Here is a 14179-nt window from a genome sequence, read left to right on the forward strand (position 1 = left end):
GCTGTGTAGCCCAGGGGTACACTTTTCAAGTCTTGCTGTTCACTAACCTGGGACCTTGGGCAAATTACTTAACCACATTGCCTTGGTTTCTGTAAAAGCGGGATTTGGGAGGTGATTACTGGAAATGACATCTAAAGAGCTTAGTGCAGTGCCTGTCACAGAAGAATTACTCAGTAGATGTTGCCTGGTTGTTGTGATGGTCAATATTACCATTATTCTTTTCCACGTTCTTTTAGGTCAGTTTTATTCTTTAAAAATAGAATATAGACTTAAAAAACACAGAATAATTGAATTTGGAGATACTTGTTGCCTGTGAGTTTTATGAGGACTGGATAACTCTCACTGGGAATTTCCGGAGAAATCAGATTCTTAATAAAGCTGTTATTTGAGCTGCACAGACCAGACACTTAGAAAGTGCTGGCAAGTTGTGATTGGTGGGCTGAGAAAGCCCTCCCAGGGCCCTTTGGGAGAGGCTTTCTGCTTAAGATGAGGCTTTGGTGCCTTTTGTGCAGTGAGGGCCACAAACCACACTGGCCTGGTTTGCCCTTTCTGGCTTCTTGGCTTGTGTCAGCCCCTTCTTTGGCATATTTTAGAAGGTTGGCGGTCCTGTTGACTCACAGGTCAAGGAGGATCATCTGTGCTAAGGTTCTTCATCCTTCTTAAGATTATCGTAATCCCTTGGGCTTAGCTGGTGCTCTCTTAAGGAGCTTAAAGTGCTCTCACCGGTAACAAAGACTGGCCAGTGAGGGCCAGGTGGGATTCTGCCTGGCCAGGTAGATGTCACACGGGTAAGTGGCTTTTTCCCGCCACTCTGCTTTCATTTACTTTTATCAGTACAAGTAATACATCTATATATCATTACTGTTTAAAAACTTTGTCTGTTTCAGATTGCAGATAAAGTGTCTTCCTCGGCTTTGTGGAGGCATCAGTTATTGTCTGGAAAGATAGACACCATGTTAATGTTTCTCAGGGTTACATACATACAAAAATAACTCCATTTAGAAATGGTTTAATACATTTATGTCATTTGTTATGATATGGAACACTTAACATGTCTACATAGAGACAGCTTTGTTTTTTTCTGCTTACTACAAGATCTGTGTAAACTACCTTTTTGGTGATGGACATTTAGGTTTTCAGTTTCTACTGCTACAAACAGTGAGTTAGTAAATATCCTCATTTATGTTACACATAGGTTCATCTCTAGAGATCACTAGAGGTAGAATTGTTGGTTGAAGGATATTTGCTTTTTACGTTTTTTTAAATCAGCTTTATTGAGTCAAAATTTGCATACAGTAAAATACCAATTTTCAGTGCACTGTTGATGAGATTTGACAAATGTGTACACCGCCACTGTAGAGATCTAGAACATGCAATCCCTTTGGATTTTAAGAAATAGTAACATCTTGCCCTCCCCGAGGGCTGTGTCAAATTACACTGCTGTCAGCAGTATTTGAGAATTTCTATGCTGTGGATGTTACTGGTCTAATTTTTGTCTGTTTGATGGGAAAGAAATGGTGATCTCATTTTAATTTGCATTTCTCTGATACCTGAAGAGATCAAGCGTTTTCCCTGTTAATTGACCAATCTTATTTTTCTTTGAAGTGATCATCAGTGTCCTTTGTCCATTTTTCCATTGGATTATCTTGTTCTTACTGACATAGAATCTGTTCAGTATTCTGGATACTCTTCTGTTAACTGTAAATCTGGAAACATTTTCCTACATTCTTAGAGGAAGACGATATTTTGGAGTTGAAGAACATTCTTGGGTCATCTAGGACCTAGATTCTAGGTCACTGGTTTCCAAACTTGGTGTGCACCAGAATCAACCAAGGAGCTTTTAAAAACTAATTGACTGCGTAGGTCTCTTGTGCTATTTTCTGGGTGACTGATGGAGCCCCAGCCCATTGCTGGTCCCAGATGGAACCACTGCCTCAAAAAATACCTGTGGTATGGGCCCTATATGTGCCCTACGCTGGGTGGTTAGGGTCTGTGGTTGGTACAGAGGCGACTCAGAGTGGGTTCCTGTCCTAGGTGAATTGATGGTGAACTCCAGTAGGGAAGACACCTATAGACACCTGCCCTGTCTCCACCGCATTCATAATCCTGACTCGGGCATGGCACAGCCGTCTAAGAGTAGATCTGTTACAAGCCACCTGGTTCTGATAGCCAGGTTGACTGCATTGCAAAGCTCATAGACTTTACACTTAAGTCTGGAGTCAAATACCAAACTGAATGTGTTTTTTTGTTTTACACACTAACTTTCGTCTTAGAGATCTTTAGCTAGCCGAGGGTGCTCAGTAACGAACAAAGTTCAATTTAAACCAAGATGGCTTTGCAAAAACAGGTAGTGCACAGAACAGTTTGGCATGAGCAGCAGTAGCCCCGGCCCTCCCCTCCCTGTCCAGAGCCCCCCCCCCACCCCCCCCCCCACGGCCTCATGTTCTGCACCGGGCGCCACTCTGTCTCTCTCCCTTCTTCCCGACAGTTTCAGTCGTTCAGTCAGTACCGCTGTAAGACCGCCAAGAAGTCAGAGGAGGAGATTGACTTCCTTCGTTCCAATCCCAAAATCTGGAACGTTCACAGCGTCCTCAATGTCCTTCACTCCCTAGTAGACAAGTCGAACATTAACCGGCAGCTGGAGGTGTACACGAGCGGAGGTGAGTGCTGCTTGCCATCTGTTCCCGGGGAAGAGAGGCCACAGAGGGGTCGCTGCGGCTTAGGGAACCGGCTGCTCCCGTTTGGTGTTGGACGTGGGCAGTAGCCAAGTGCTGATGTTGGGGGCTGTGCGGCTTGGCAGCCTGTCGCCGACAGACTGAACCGGCACTCGTGAGACCAGCATTTGCAGGCACTTGTACTGTCTCCAGGGCCTTTGTTTAGATCAGCGATTCTCCCAAGTTTTTGGTGTCGGGACCACTTTGCAGTCTTTAAAGATTGAGAATCAGCAAGTTGAGCTGTATAAATTTTGCCCCTGTGAGAAGAGTATCATTTTCTCAAATCACTTTGGCACCGGGTTTCATGGAAGAGAGCTCCGTGTGCTTCTGCCTTCTGTCTGTTGCAGTCACAGTCTGTTTTAGTTGCAGTAGATGAGGGAGACCGGGCCTCATGCAGACACGGAGTCGGGAAAGGGAGGAGTATCTCAGCAGCCTTTTCAGTCTTTGCGTTCTTTGCTGCCACATCAAAACTTGACAGCGAGGGGTTCATGCCCGTTAATTGGATGAGGATTCTGAAAACGTTAGCAGTGAACTTTTACTTTCTTAAAGTTTATAGGTTTATCCTGCAGCTTGAATGGATTTTTTTTTTTTTTTTTTTTTTTTTTTTTTTTACTGCTGCATGGTTTTGTAGAATACTGGTTCATGGAGTTATAAAGATTTTCTGTAGAAATATTTTATTATATAATTAAAAAAATATTTTTAAATGTTTATTTTTTTTTTTTTTTATTTTTTTTTTTTTTTAATTTTTTTTTTTCAACGTTTATTTATTTTTGGGACAGAGAGAGACAGAGCATGAACGGGGGAGGGGCAGAGAGAGAGGGAGACACAGAATCGGAAACAGGCTCCAGGCTCTGAGCCATCAGCCCAGAGCCTGATGCGGGGCTCGAACTCCCGGACCGCGAGATCGTGACCTGGCTGAAGTCGGACGCTTAACCGACTGCGCCACCCAGGCGCCCCTAAATGTTTATTTTTGAGAAAGAAGGAGACAGAGTGCAAGCTGGGGAGGGGCAGAGAGAGAGGGAGACACAGAATCCGAAGCGGGCTCCAGGCTCTGAGCTGTCAGCACAGAGCCCAGTGCGGGACTCGAACTCAACAAACCGTGAGATCATGATCTGAGCTGAAGTCAGATGCTTAACGGACTGAGCCACCCAGGCGCCCCTATTAGACAGTTTTTAAAGACCACATCTGTTACTTTTGTCACAGTCCCATCAGACAAGGCTTTATATGGAAGGCATTGAACTCATAGTGGCAGATTCAAGTTCTTTAAGACTACAGTTTTTGCTTAAAAGCTCACATTTTCATTGGCAGTGAAGTGAGCACTGTCCATTTTGTTGTTGAAATGTAACAGGTTCACTTCGTTCAGTTTTGCAACGTTTCTGCTAAACACCCCAATCTGAATTTATGGGCCATTCTTTCAAGTAAAAATAGTATTTTGTGAAAAAAGTGGCTGGTTCTTTTACTGCATGTGGTGGGAAAGAATACAGTAATTGCAGTGCCACTGCCTGATTTATGCTGAGTTGTTGGTAGTTTTACCTATGTTCTCGGGTATTCGGTGTAAGTGTCAGTTCAGTGAGAAAGACAAATCGCATCTTAGTGTTGTTAGGAAAATAGCTTTGACCTCAAGAACTTCCTGAAAGCAGTGGCCTTGGTGAGTAAACTGCTCCTGATAAAAAGGGCCATCTCAGTTATTCTCAGGTGTCTTGGGACCAAAAAAAAAAAAAAAACCAAAAAACTGTCACCCCACTCAGGCAACTCTTGTTGGTAAATTTAAGATTAGTTTAAGGCCAGGGAGGCCTAGCTGGCTCATTCGGTGGATCATGTGATTCTTGATCTCAAAGTCATGAGTTCGAGCCCACGTTGGGCATAGGGATTACTTTAAAAAAGAAAAGGTTAGCATCAGGTCAAGTGTGCTGCTTTTTGGTATTTCTTTGAGGGCAGTGAATCTCTGTTGCGGGAAGCTTTAGAGGCCGCTGGTAGGTGAAGAGGTCACCGAGTGACGTTCAGGGCTCAGGCTTACCTTCTTTCACCCGCCCCTGCGGAAGTGTTCACGGTATCTGTTTCTCTCAGGTGACCCCGAGAGTGTGGCCGGGGAGTATGGACGGCACTCCCTTTACAAGATGCTTGGGTATTTCAGCCTGGTGGGGCTCCTGCGTCTGCACTCCCTGTTGGGGGATTACTACCAGGCCATCAAGGTGCTGGAGAATATCGAACTGAATAAGAAGGTGATTACCTGCACCTCCCTCCCCTCCCCACTGCCTTCCCGAGCCAGAGGGTCTGCTTCAAGAGACACTCTGATCTATTAGGATACATTTCAGGGAGAAGAAAGGATTCATCCCCAGGCCAGTTGAAAATTGAGAACTGGGGGAACCACTGTACTGAAAATCTGAGCCTGGGCAAGGTGCTTTCTCTGTGTTAGTAACACTTGAACTATTCAGCAGTCTTTGATTCTGTTTTCAAAACAGAGTAACAATGGCAGATTTTTACCATTCAGGTTTCACTTGTTAAGGAATTAACAGAAGATTTAGTTCTAAGATGGTTAGATAATGGTTATTAGCTGTGGTGGTTTTTCTTAGCCACAGAAAAACTGGTGCCTTTTTGACATGTGTGTATCTTCCAGTCTTTGTTTATCTGTTCCTTTATCAAGTTTATCTGGAAAAGCAAGGAGTAGAAAGCAAGGAGGAATATGTGACTGAGGTATAGAGGGATTTGGATCTGAAAGAAATTTTAAGGTTACCTGATTCAGGGCCCCCCCCCCCCCCCCCCTTAAAATATCTAACAAAATGAAGTTCTCAGGTCCTAGAACTTAATCGGTGAATGGTATGGTCTGTACTCAGAACCTCTGACTCGAGCCGGGGCTTCCCCTGGGTGGTCCAGGGCTTCTGCCTCAGCTGACACTGGGCCCTGCCAACCTCCAGACTCTCTCTGGGGTGGATCGGTTCTGGGACTCATGGGTGCTTCTCCCTAATTCCGCAGAGCATGTACTCTCGCGTGCCCGAGTGCCAGGTGACCACTTACTACTACGTCGGTTTTGCCTATCTGATGATGCGTCGCTACCAGGATGCCATCCGGGTCTTTGCCAACATCCTCCTCTACATCCAGAGGACCAAGAGCATGTTCCAGAGGACCACATACAAGTATGAGATGGTGAGGAAGCCTCCGACCGGCCTGACCCCTTGGCACCTATGCCAGCAGTTTTGGGGAAACGCCATCCAAAGTGTTGCTCTTTGTATGCCTTTTCAAGCTGGCATGCTCTAAGTTTCTTTTCTTTGTGTCTCTTATCTCAGATCATCAACTCCTTAACAATAGGGACGATATCTTCCATTTTACTTTTGTCCCGCGACAGTGCCTACACGTATTCAAAAGCCGTTTGCTGAGAGTTCACTGGGCTGTCGGTATTTAAAAAGGAGTTAGATGTGGGTACCGCCCTCACGCAGTTTGCCGTGGAGGAGGGTGGGTCCAAGACGTGCACAGCATTGAGGTTTCTAGGCAGAGAAAAGGTGTCGAGACAGAAGTATGGTGATGTGGCACCACGATGGACTCTCTTGTCGGGGCGGGGGGGGCAGGAGAGTAGTCAGATTGGGGTGTCAGGTTCCGGAGTGGCCTTCACCACCCAGCTAAGCTGTTTGATCGTTACAGGCATTACGGCGCCAGCCAAGTTTCTGGGTGACTCGGTCGTAAGTGGTGTGGGAGGATTGATCTGGTGGAGTGTGGGGTGATCCAGGGAGAAGGAGGCCCCAGGAGAGAATGCAGGAGCCAGCTAAGGAGGACCTGGAAGTGGGCTGGGGAGGTTCACTGGAGCTAGAGGGCACACTGGGAGAGACTGTGGGAAAGCGAACGGACCCGGGAGGGTGTTGGGGCTACGGCGGCAGGGACTTCCGAAAGTCCGTGGCATTTGACCCTGCGGCGATTTCTCTCCCACCCCCAGATTAACAAGCAGAACGAGCAGATGCACGCGCTGCTGGCCATCGCGCTCACCATGTACCCCATGAGAATTGACGAGAGCATTCACCTCCAGCTGCGGGAGAAATACGGGGACAAGATGCTGCGCATGCAGAAAGGTGACCCACAGGTCTATGAGGAGCTCTTCAGCTACTCGTGCCCCAAATTCCTGTCGCCTGTGGTGCCCAACTACGACAACGTGCACCCGAACTACCACAAGGAGCCCTTCCTGCAGCAGCTGAAGGTGTTCGCCGATGAAGTGCAGCAGCAGGCCCAGCTCTCAACCATCCGCAGCTTCCTCAAGCTCTACACCACCATGCCTGTGGCCAAGCTGGCTGGCTTCCTGGACCTCACGGAACAGGAGTTCCGCATCCAGCTCCTCGTCTTCAAACACAAGATGAAGAACCTGGTGTGGACCAGTGGCATCTCTGCCCTGGACGGCGAGTTTCAGTCGGCCTCTGAGGTGGACTTCTACATTGATAAGGTACGGCTGCCCCCGGCCTGGGTCTCTGGGGCCCTGTGTTCACGCACCCCGCGATAAACACTGACCGGGCGCCCACCGCGCCGAGCATTTGGGACTTGGCGGTGAACAAAATCCACAAAGATTTCTGCCCTAGTGCTGATGTACTAATGTAAGAAAATAGACACTAAGCGTTCTGATGCAGCGAATCAGGTAGTAGGTGTCGATGCGAAATGAGCAAACCCACTTAATTTTTTAAGAAAAAAAGTTCTGTTCGAGTCCGCGTTAAGACAGCTGCCTGAGATGCACAGTCTCCACAACGTAGAGGATGCTCCAGGGAATGAACGTTTGGTGTGAGAGTTCTATATGGTTTTGTTTTGTTGAGTTACAAGTCGCAGTGAATGACCTTCCAGAGAGTTACAGACTTTATGTTACTTGCAGGGCTGTATGACTTTAATCTTACGGGAATCCGGGAGGTTTTTTTTCTATTTCTTCAGCCCACATTCTTTTTTTTTTTTTTTTTTTTTTAACTATTTTTTTTCTATTTCTTATCTTTATGTTTGGAATGCTTCTCTCTCTCTCTCTCTTTTTTTTTTAAATGAAGTAGATGTACAGAGTTTGCTTGGGGCAGAAATAGAACCCGTGCTTTGAGGTTTTGCCAGGTCATTTTGACCTTAGGTAAGGGTTAAAGTATAGCTTCCCTGAGAGCCCAGGAGCAGGGCCCACAAACAGGAGAGGTGAAATTTTTCCTTTATTTTGTGGTAGGTTAGAATCATCGAGTGCTACACAGTTACCGGTAGTGGTGGTGGGAGGCAGGGGTCGCAGGACTGAATAAGGTGCTCGGGACAGCCTGTGCTGAGGAAGGGAAATCGAAGCTAAGACTTGAGGAAGGTAAAGACATTAGCCAAACGCACATCTGGGGGAACAGCCGTCCACGTAGAGGGAGCAGAGGCCCTGGGCAGGAGCGAGGGGACAGCTTCGGTGTGGCTGGAGCGGCCCGTGAGAGGAGGCTGTGGCCGAGGGAAGGCTGGAGAGGGAAGAGGGTGGGTGCTGTGTCACATCTTCCATCTTTTTTTTCCCCTCTGTTCTTAATTTCCTTTGGATATATTGTTCTGTCCCTGTTCGTGTCTTCAGCTCTGCTTTTGCTTTCTCTGATTTTTTTTTTTCACGGTTCAGTGTTTCCTTAGATGCCTTTTTTGTTTTTTAAACCTAGGACGACCGTTCATTCTCCTAGAGGGGATTTGCTTTTGCCTCTTCAAGGTGCCTAGGGAGATTACTGGTCCGGGACCACCATAGACCAAAGCCTCAGGTTTTCTGGGTGGGACCAGGTAGCAAGCCCAGGCTGCAGCTGCAGATTGTCAGAAGAATCACCTCGTGTTTATAGTATGTTGGGGATGGGTCTCTTTCTGTTACGCTCCTTGGCCAATTTGGTGAGCCTTGCTTGATGTCTGGAGCAGGCAGTTCTGTCCGTGTCCGCCTTTAGCTTCAGGGTGTAGCCCTTCAGGGTCCCAGCAGTGCAGGGAGGGGTTTCTGTAAGACGCCCCAGCCTTGGTTTGTCCCCTCTGTGCAGGTCTTCTAGGATTGATTAGCGAATGTCTTCAGTGCAGAGGGGGCTTCTGTGTTTTACTTACGATGGTTTATTTTCTCTTAAGTAGCTCTGTATTCTCTTGTCAGCTCTTTGATGTTATGAGGAGGTTTAAAAAAATTGTTTTGTTTAACATTTACTCATTTTTGAGAGCACGCAAGCGGGTTGGGGCAGAGAGAGAGGGAGACACAGAATCAGAAGCAGGCTCCAGGTTCTGAGCTGTCAGCACAGAGCCCGACGTGGCACTGGAACTCACGAACCGTGAGATCATGACCCGAGCCGAAGTCAGACGCTTAACCGACTGAGCCACCCAGGCGCCCTGATGTTATGAGGAGGTTTTTAAAAATCATTCTGTATTTTGGTTGTTTTAAGAAAGTGTGCTGGTCTAAACATACTGTTTTTGGGGGAGTTTTTTTAAGGTGTAATTTGTATAACAGACTTCACTGTTTTTTTTTTTAAGTGTTTTATTTATTTTTGAGACAGAGACAGAGCACGAACAGGGGAAGGGCAGAGAGAGAGGGAGACACAGAATCCAAAGCAGGCTCCAGGCTCTGAGCTGTCAGCACAGAGCCTGACACGGGGCTCGAACTCACAAACGGAGAGATCATGACCTGAGCCGAAGTCGGACGCTTAACCGACTGAGCCACCCAGGCGCCCCAAACTTCCCTGTTTTAAAGGGTATAATCCCAGGGGTGCCTGCGTGGCTCTTGATTTTGGTTCAGGCCACGATCTCACAGTTTGGAACTTTGAGCTCGAGTCCCGTGTCTGGCTCTGCACTGACAGCATGGAGTCTGCCTGGGATTCTCTCTCCCTCTGTCTCTGTCCTTCCATTTGTTCATGTGTATGAGCTTGGTGCTCGCTCGCTCTCTCTCTCTCTCTCTCTCTCTCTCAAATAAATTAACTTTTTTTTAAAAAAGGGTATAATTCCATGGTTATTAGTATATTCATAGTGTCACACGACCATTTCCACTGTCTAATTCTGCAACATTTCCCACATCCCCGAAAGAAGCTCCTACTCATCAGTGGTCATTCCCAGTTCCCCTTGTACCCTAGTCCCTGGGAAACCAGTAGTCTGCTTTCTGTCTCTGTGGATTTATCTCTCTCTCACTTTTTTTTTTTAAAGTTTATTTGAGCGTGAGAGAGCACGCATGCGAACAAGGGAGGGTCAAAGAGAGGGAGAGAGAATCACGGGTGCCCAACCAACCGAGCCCCCCAGGTGCCCCTGGATTTGTCTATTTTTTGACATTTCCTATACATGGAATCATAAAATATGTGGCCTTTTGTGTTTGCCTTGTTTCGTTGGATGTGTTTTCAAGTTGCATCAAGTTGTAGCATGTATTAGTACTTTATTCCTTTTTAAGGCCGAAAAATACTCTACCGTATGGATATACCGCTTTATTCATCCACTCATCAGTTGATGGACATTGAATCGTTTTCGCCTTTTGGGTATTGTGGATATAGCACTGCTGTGAATTTTTGTGTGCACATAATCTCTTGGGTGTATACCTACTTGTGGAATTGCTGGGTCAGTTTGGGTAGTTTGTTTTGAAAGCTCATCTTGCTAAACAAACCGTGTCATTCGGAGTTTATGACTTTTGGAAGACTTAATGTTTGGCAGAACTTAGCTATCTCTGACGTGAACCAAAAGTAGAAACATCGGAAGTGGAAGTTTTCCAGTGTTTTATTCATGCTTTTAAAAGTCAGAACTGTCCCTTGCAGCATTACATCAACTACCTAAAGTCCTTTTTGAGTTTATTCCCAGTACCTGACATATACACATTCTTTGGCAATGTCAGTAACCTGGTCCATCCCTCTGTCGTCTCTTTGTGACCCAGCTGAACTAGTCCCAACTATCTGGATGGTCTTTAATAAAATACTTCTCCCGGGCCGTCTGGCTGGCTCAGTAGAATATACAACTCTTGGGCTCAGGGTTGTGAGTTCAAGTTCCACGTAGGGCATGGAGATTTCTTTCCTTTATATAAATGTGTGTGTGTGTAAAGAAATATTTGTATGTAGATATATATGGTAATGTATATATATACATACACAGATACAAGTAAACGCTTCTCCCAAGAATTAGCCGTTTAGTTATTACAGATAAAATTTTGTCATGATTTGTTATATTCATATTGTAAGTTAATACTGATTAATAAGTCCATATGTGAAAAAAATTTGGGGGATATTTTTCTTTTATTATTGTTCCTCTTACTGGTTCAGGTTCATCTTTGGCAAAATACTGCTTTCTGTTTTGTTTTGTTCTCAGTAAAGATTTTATTTTTGAGTAATCTCTACACCCAGCCTGGGGCCCGAACTCATAACCCAGGATCAAGAGTTGCATGTTCCACTGACTGAACCAGTGAGGCACCCCTGCTTTCTGTTTTTCTGGCTTTTCTTTTTTCATCCTTGACTTGAAAAAGTCCTCTCAAAGAGATTCAGAAGTTTCTTGGGTCTTAACCTTAGATTATGTAGGAATTTACAAGTAAATTGGTGTTCAACCACATTTGAGCTAAAACACACAATTTAAAATCTGGACTAATTTGAAACATTACACTCCCAAACAGTGTTGAGAATAAAATGTTGAGGATGCCTGGCTGGGTCAGTCAGTGGAGCATGGGACTCTTCATATCAGGCTTGTAGGTTCAAGCCCTTGTTGAGTATAGAGATTACTAAAATAACAAATCTTAAAAAAAAAAAAAAAAAAAAAAAAAAAGAATAAAATACTGTCTTAAATGTTTTTATTGCCGAAAGAGTCCTATTCATTAAAAAAATAAAAACAATAAATAAAAATGAAATTTAAAAAACCTTGAAAGTAAAAATAAATGGGGTGCCTGGGTGGCTCAGTCATTTGAGTGTCCAACTCTTGATTTTGGCTCAGGTCATGATCCTAGCGTTGTGGGATTGAGCCCTGCGTGCTGAGTATGGAGCCCGCTTGGAATTCTGTCCCTGTCGGTCTCCCTCTCTGGCTCTTGCTCTCCTTTCCCTCTCCCCTCCCCATCCCACCCCCAGCTCATGGGCGCGCAGGCCCTCTCTCACACTCTCTCTCTCTCTCTCTCTCTCTGAAATAAAAAAAAATTAAAAAGGAGAAAATAAAAATAAATGAATTAACAGGAAGAAAATAAAAATCAACCGTTTAGAAAGAAAGAAAGCTGCTATCAATTGGTTACGCTCCCCTATAGGCTCCCCCCCCCCCCAAAACACACACCTATTTGCTTTTGAAAAGCACGGTAGGGGGTTATTTAGCAGCATGGTTACTTGCAAGTCCATTAGTGGCTCTACCTCACTGCCCCTCTCTGATTCTACTTTTTCCGCAGGACATGATCCACATCGCAGACACCAAGGTTGCCAGGCGCTATGGGGATTTCTTCATCCGGCAGATTCACAAATTTGAGGAGGTGAGAAATCTGAGAGAGTGTGGTGTGTGGGCTGGGGACCGAGGTTAGGACCTTGGTCGGGGAGTTAGGAAGTTTTTAAAATTTTCATTTCAACAAAGCCCCAAGTTGGCCCTTGAAGTTTCTGAGCTAGACTGGCTGGCTGCTTGGGGTTTGGGGAGTGGGGCTGGGCCTGTAGCAGTTGCTGTGTCAGCCTTCTCCAGAGCATCTCTTTCCAAGATCCCTCTCTGCGGGTGGCCGGCTCTCCTCTCTCTCTGCCTCCCTGGTATTTCCTAATATGGGCGGATTCACTGCCTGCTCTTACCCATCCCTCCCCATGTGGCAGTAACTCTCTTAGACAGGTCTGGCCGGTTTCTGCAGGCAGGGGACAGGAAGCTGTGTTTTGACAGACTGGGTGCATTCCACATCTTGCCCTGGGCGAGGTCTTGTGGGACAGGCCAAACACTAGGAGGGTGCAGGGTGCAACGGCGGCGTGGGGGTCTCTGTGGCCATAGCTGGAGCCACTTCGTCCTGGTGTTCTGAGTCCTCCAGCAGAGGTCACTGTTAAACGCTCTGGTCCCTGTCACCTGGCTCCTCCTGCAGGAGGCCCTGGCAGGCTTAGCCTCTCTGAGGCCTAGAAAATGGGCCAAGCCATGTAGGGGTGTGTGTGTGTGTGTGTGTGTGTGTGTGTGTGTGTGTGCGTGTGTGTGCGTGTGTGTGCGCGCGCGCGCGCGCGCACACATTCTTTGTGAAGGACAGGTAGAAGAACAGTCTGCATGAAATTTTTTTAAGTTTATTTACTTATTTTGAGAGACAGCACAAGCAGGGGAGGGGCAGAGAGAGAGGGAGAGAGAAACCCAAGCAGTCTCCGTGCTGTCAGCTTAGAGCCTGATGTGGGACTCGAACTCACGAAACATGAGATATGACCTGAGCTGAAAGCGAGCCGGACGCTGGACCGGCTGAACCACCCAGGAGCCCCCAGTCTGCATGAATTAATTGCGCACGGCCACAGGTGTCAGGATTGGAGCCCCTAACTGAGGCTGTATACACACACAGCGGACACCTACGCCCGCATCAGAGACGCCCTCCCTGACTTCAGAAGGGCGGCCCAGGGGCTGGGCCTGGTGATCGTGTGCCCTGCAGGAACAGGGTTGGTGAAATCTCCATAGCTAACTTTGCTTTTCTCTTTCTTCTAGCTCAATCGAACTCTGAAGAAGATGGGACAGAGACCCTGAGTATTTTCACACTGTTCTTAGGAACCTACTCTGATGTCTTTGTAGGTGGGGTGTATTTTTGTCACCGTGAAGCCTTTACCTGGATCGGCCATCAGCTGTTCAGCTGAGTTGAAGTTTATTTGAATTCAGGACTGAAATGTTTTAAATAGGCCTCAGTAAACGATCTTCTTTGGAGCCAGATTTGTCATCTAATCATTGTTGGGGGGAATCTGTGGTTGAGGGCAACGGTATGTGATTTCCTCTGATTTTCTCCTGATGCGTCGGTTACTGGTGTTTAAATTGAACTCACAGTTTGTGGGACATTTTCACGGTTGGTATCTGATTGACCCCTCTCAAGAATCCTGGGAGCATTAGTGACCTGTCACAATTCGCATGCATGAAAGCTGAAGTGCTGCGTCTTGGGGAGAAACTTGGACCCCTCCTACTGTCCTGAACCTGAACCGTGCTAGGAGGAAGCTGTGTATGCTGCTCACGCCTTGCAGCGCGGGTTCAGCAATAGTAGCCTCACTTCGCTGGTGAGGAAACAGACTCGGGTTGTAAAGTGCCTTGATCAAGGTCATATAGTTATAAAAAAGCCAAGACTCGGCTCCAGACTACTTTTTTCTGCCATCTTCTGCCATGTCTTTGATTCCTCCCACTGAAAACCTTGACCTGTGTTGTGTGCAGCCTCTCCTACCCTCCGTGAGTTTGAAACGGCTGCCTGTCAGCACCTTTATGGCCAGTCACGACTGAGTAGGGTCTGTTTTTCACTCTCTCTGCCATTTCCTCCTTACACGCCCACGTGGGATCTGCCATCTTGGGGGCTTCTCTGAGAAGAGCTACCTCCAAACCTAGCAGTCTACACTGTTTTCAGAACCAATTTCTAATCTTCTAACAGC

The 14179-nt window shown here is 46.5% G+C and overlaps 1 protein-coding gene across 2 annotated transcripts in view; it reads left to right on the top strand.

Annotated features, from left to right (window-relative positions):
- Window positions 1–13475, top strand: part of EIF3L (eukaryotic translation initiation factor 3 subunit L) — a 28236-nt gene extending 14761 nt beyond the window's left edge. For both annotated transcript variants that reach the window (XM_047865141.1, XM_047865142.1), the window contains 6 exons: window positions 2489–2660; window positions 4782–4936; window positions 5688–5858; window positions 6640–7137; window positions 12010–12090; window positions 13263–13475. In XM_047865141.1, the coding sequence (XP_047721097.1) occupies window positions 2489–2660; window positions 4782–4936; window positions 5688–5858; window positions 6640–7137; window positions 12010–12090; window positions 13263–13301 (1116 nt within the window). In that variant the 3' untranslated portion in view covers window positions 13302–13475. The remainder of the gene's footprint in view (window positions 1–2488; window positions 2661–4781; window positions 4937–5687; window positions 5859–6639; window positions 7138–12009; window positions 12091–13262) is intronic.
- The last annotated feature ends 704 nt before the right edge of the window (window positions 13476–14179 follow it).

This window comes from Prionailurus viverrinus, chromosome B4 (genome assembly GCF_022837055.1).
Source record: "Prionailurus viverrinus isolate Anna chromosome B4, UM_Priviv_1.0, whole genome shotgun sequence".
NCBI lineage: Eukaryota > Metazoa > Chordata > Mammalia > Carnivora > Felidae > Prionailurus > Prionailurus viverrinus.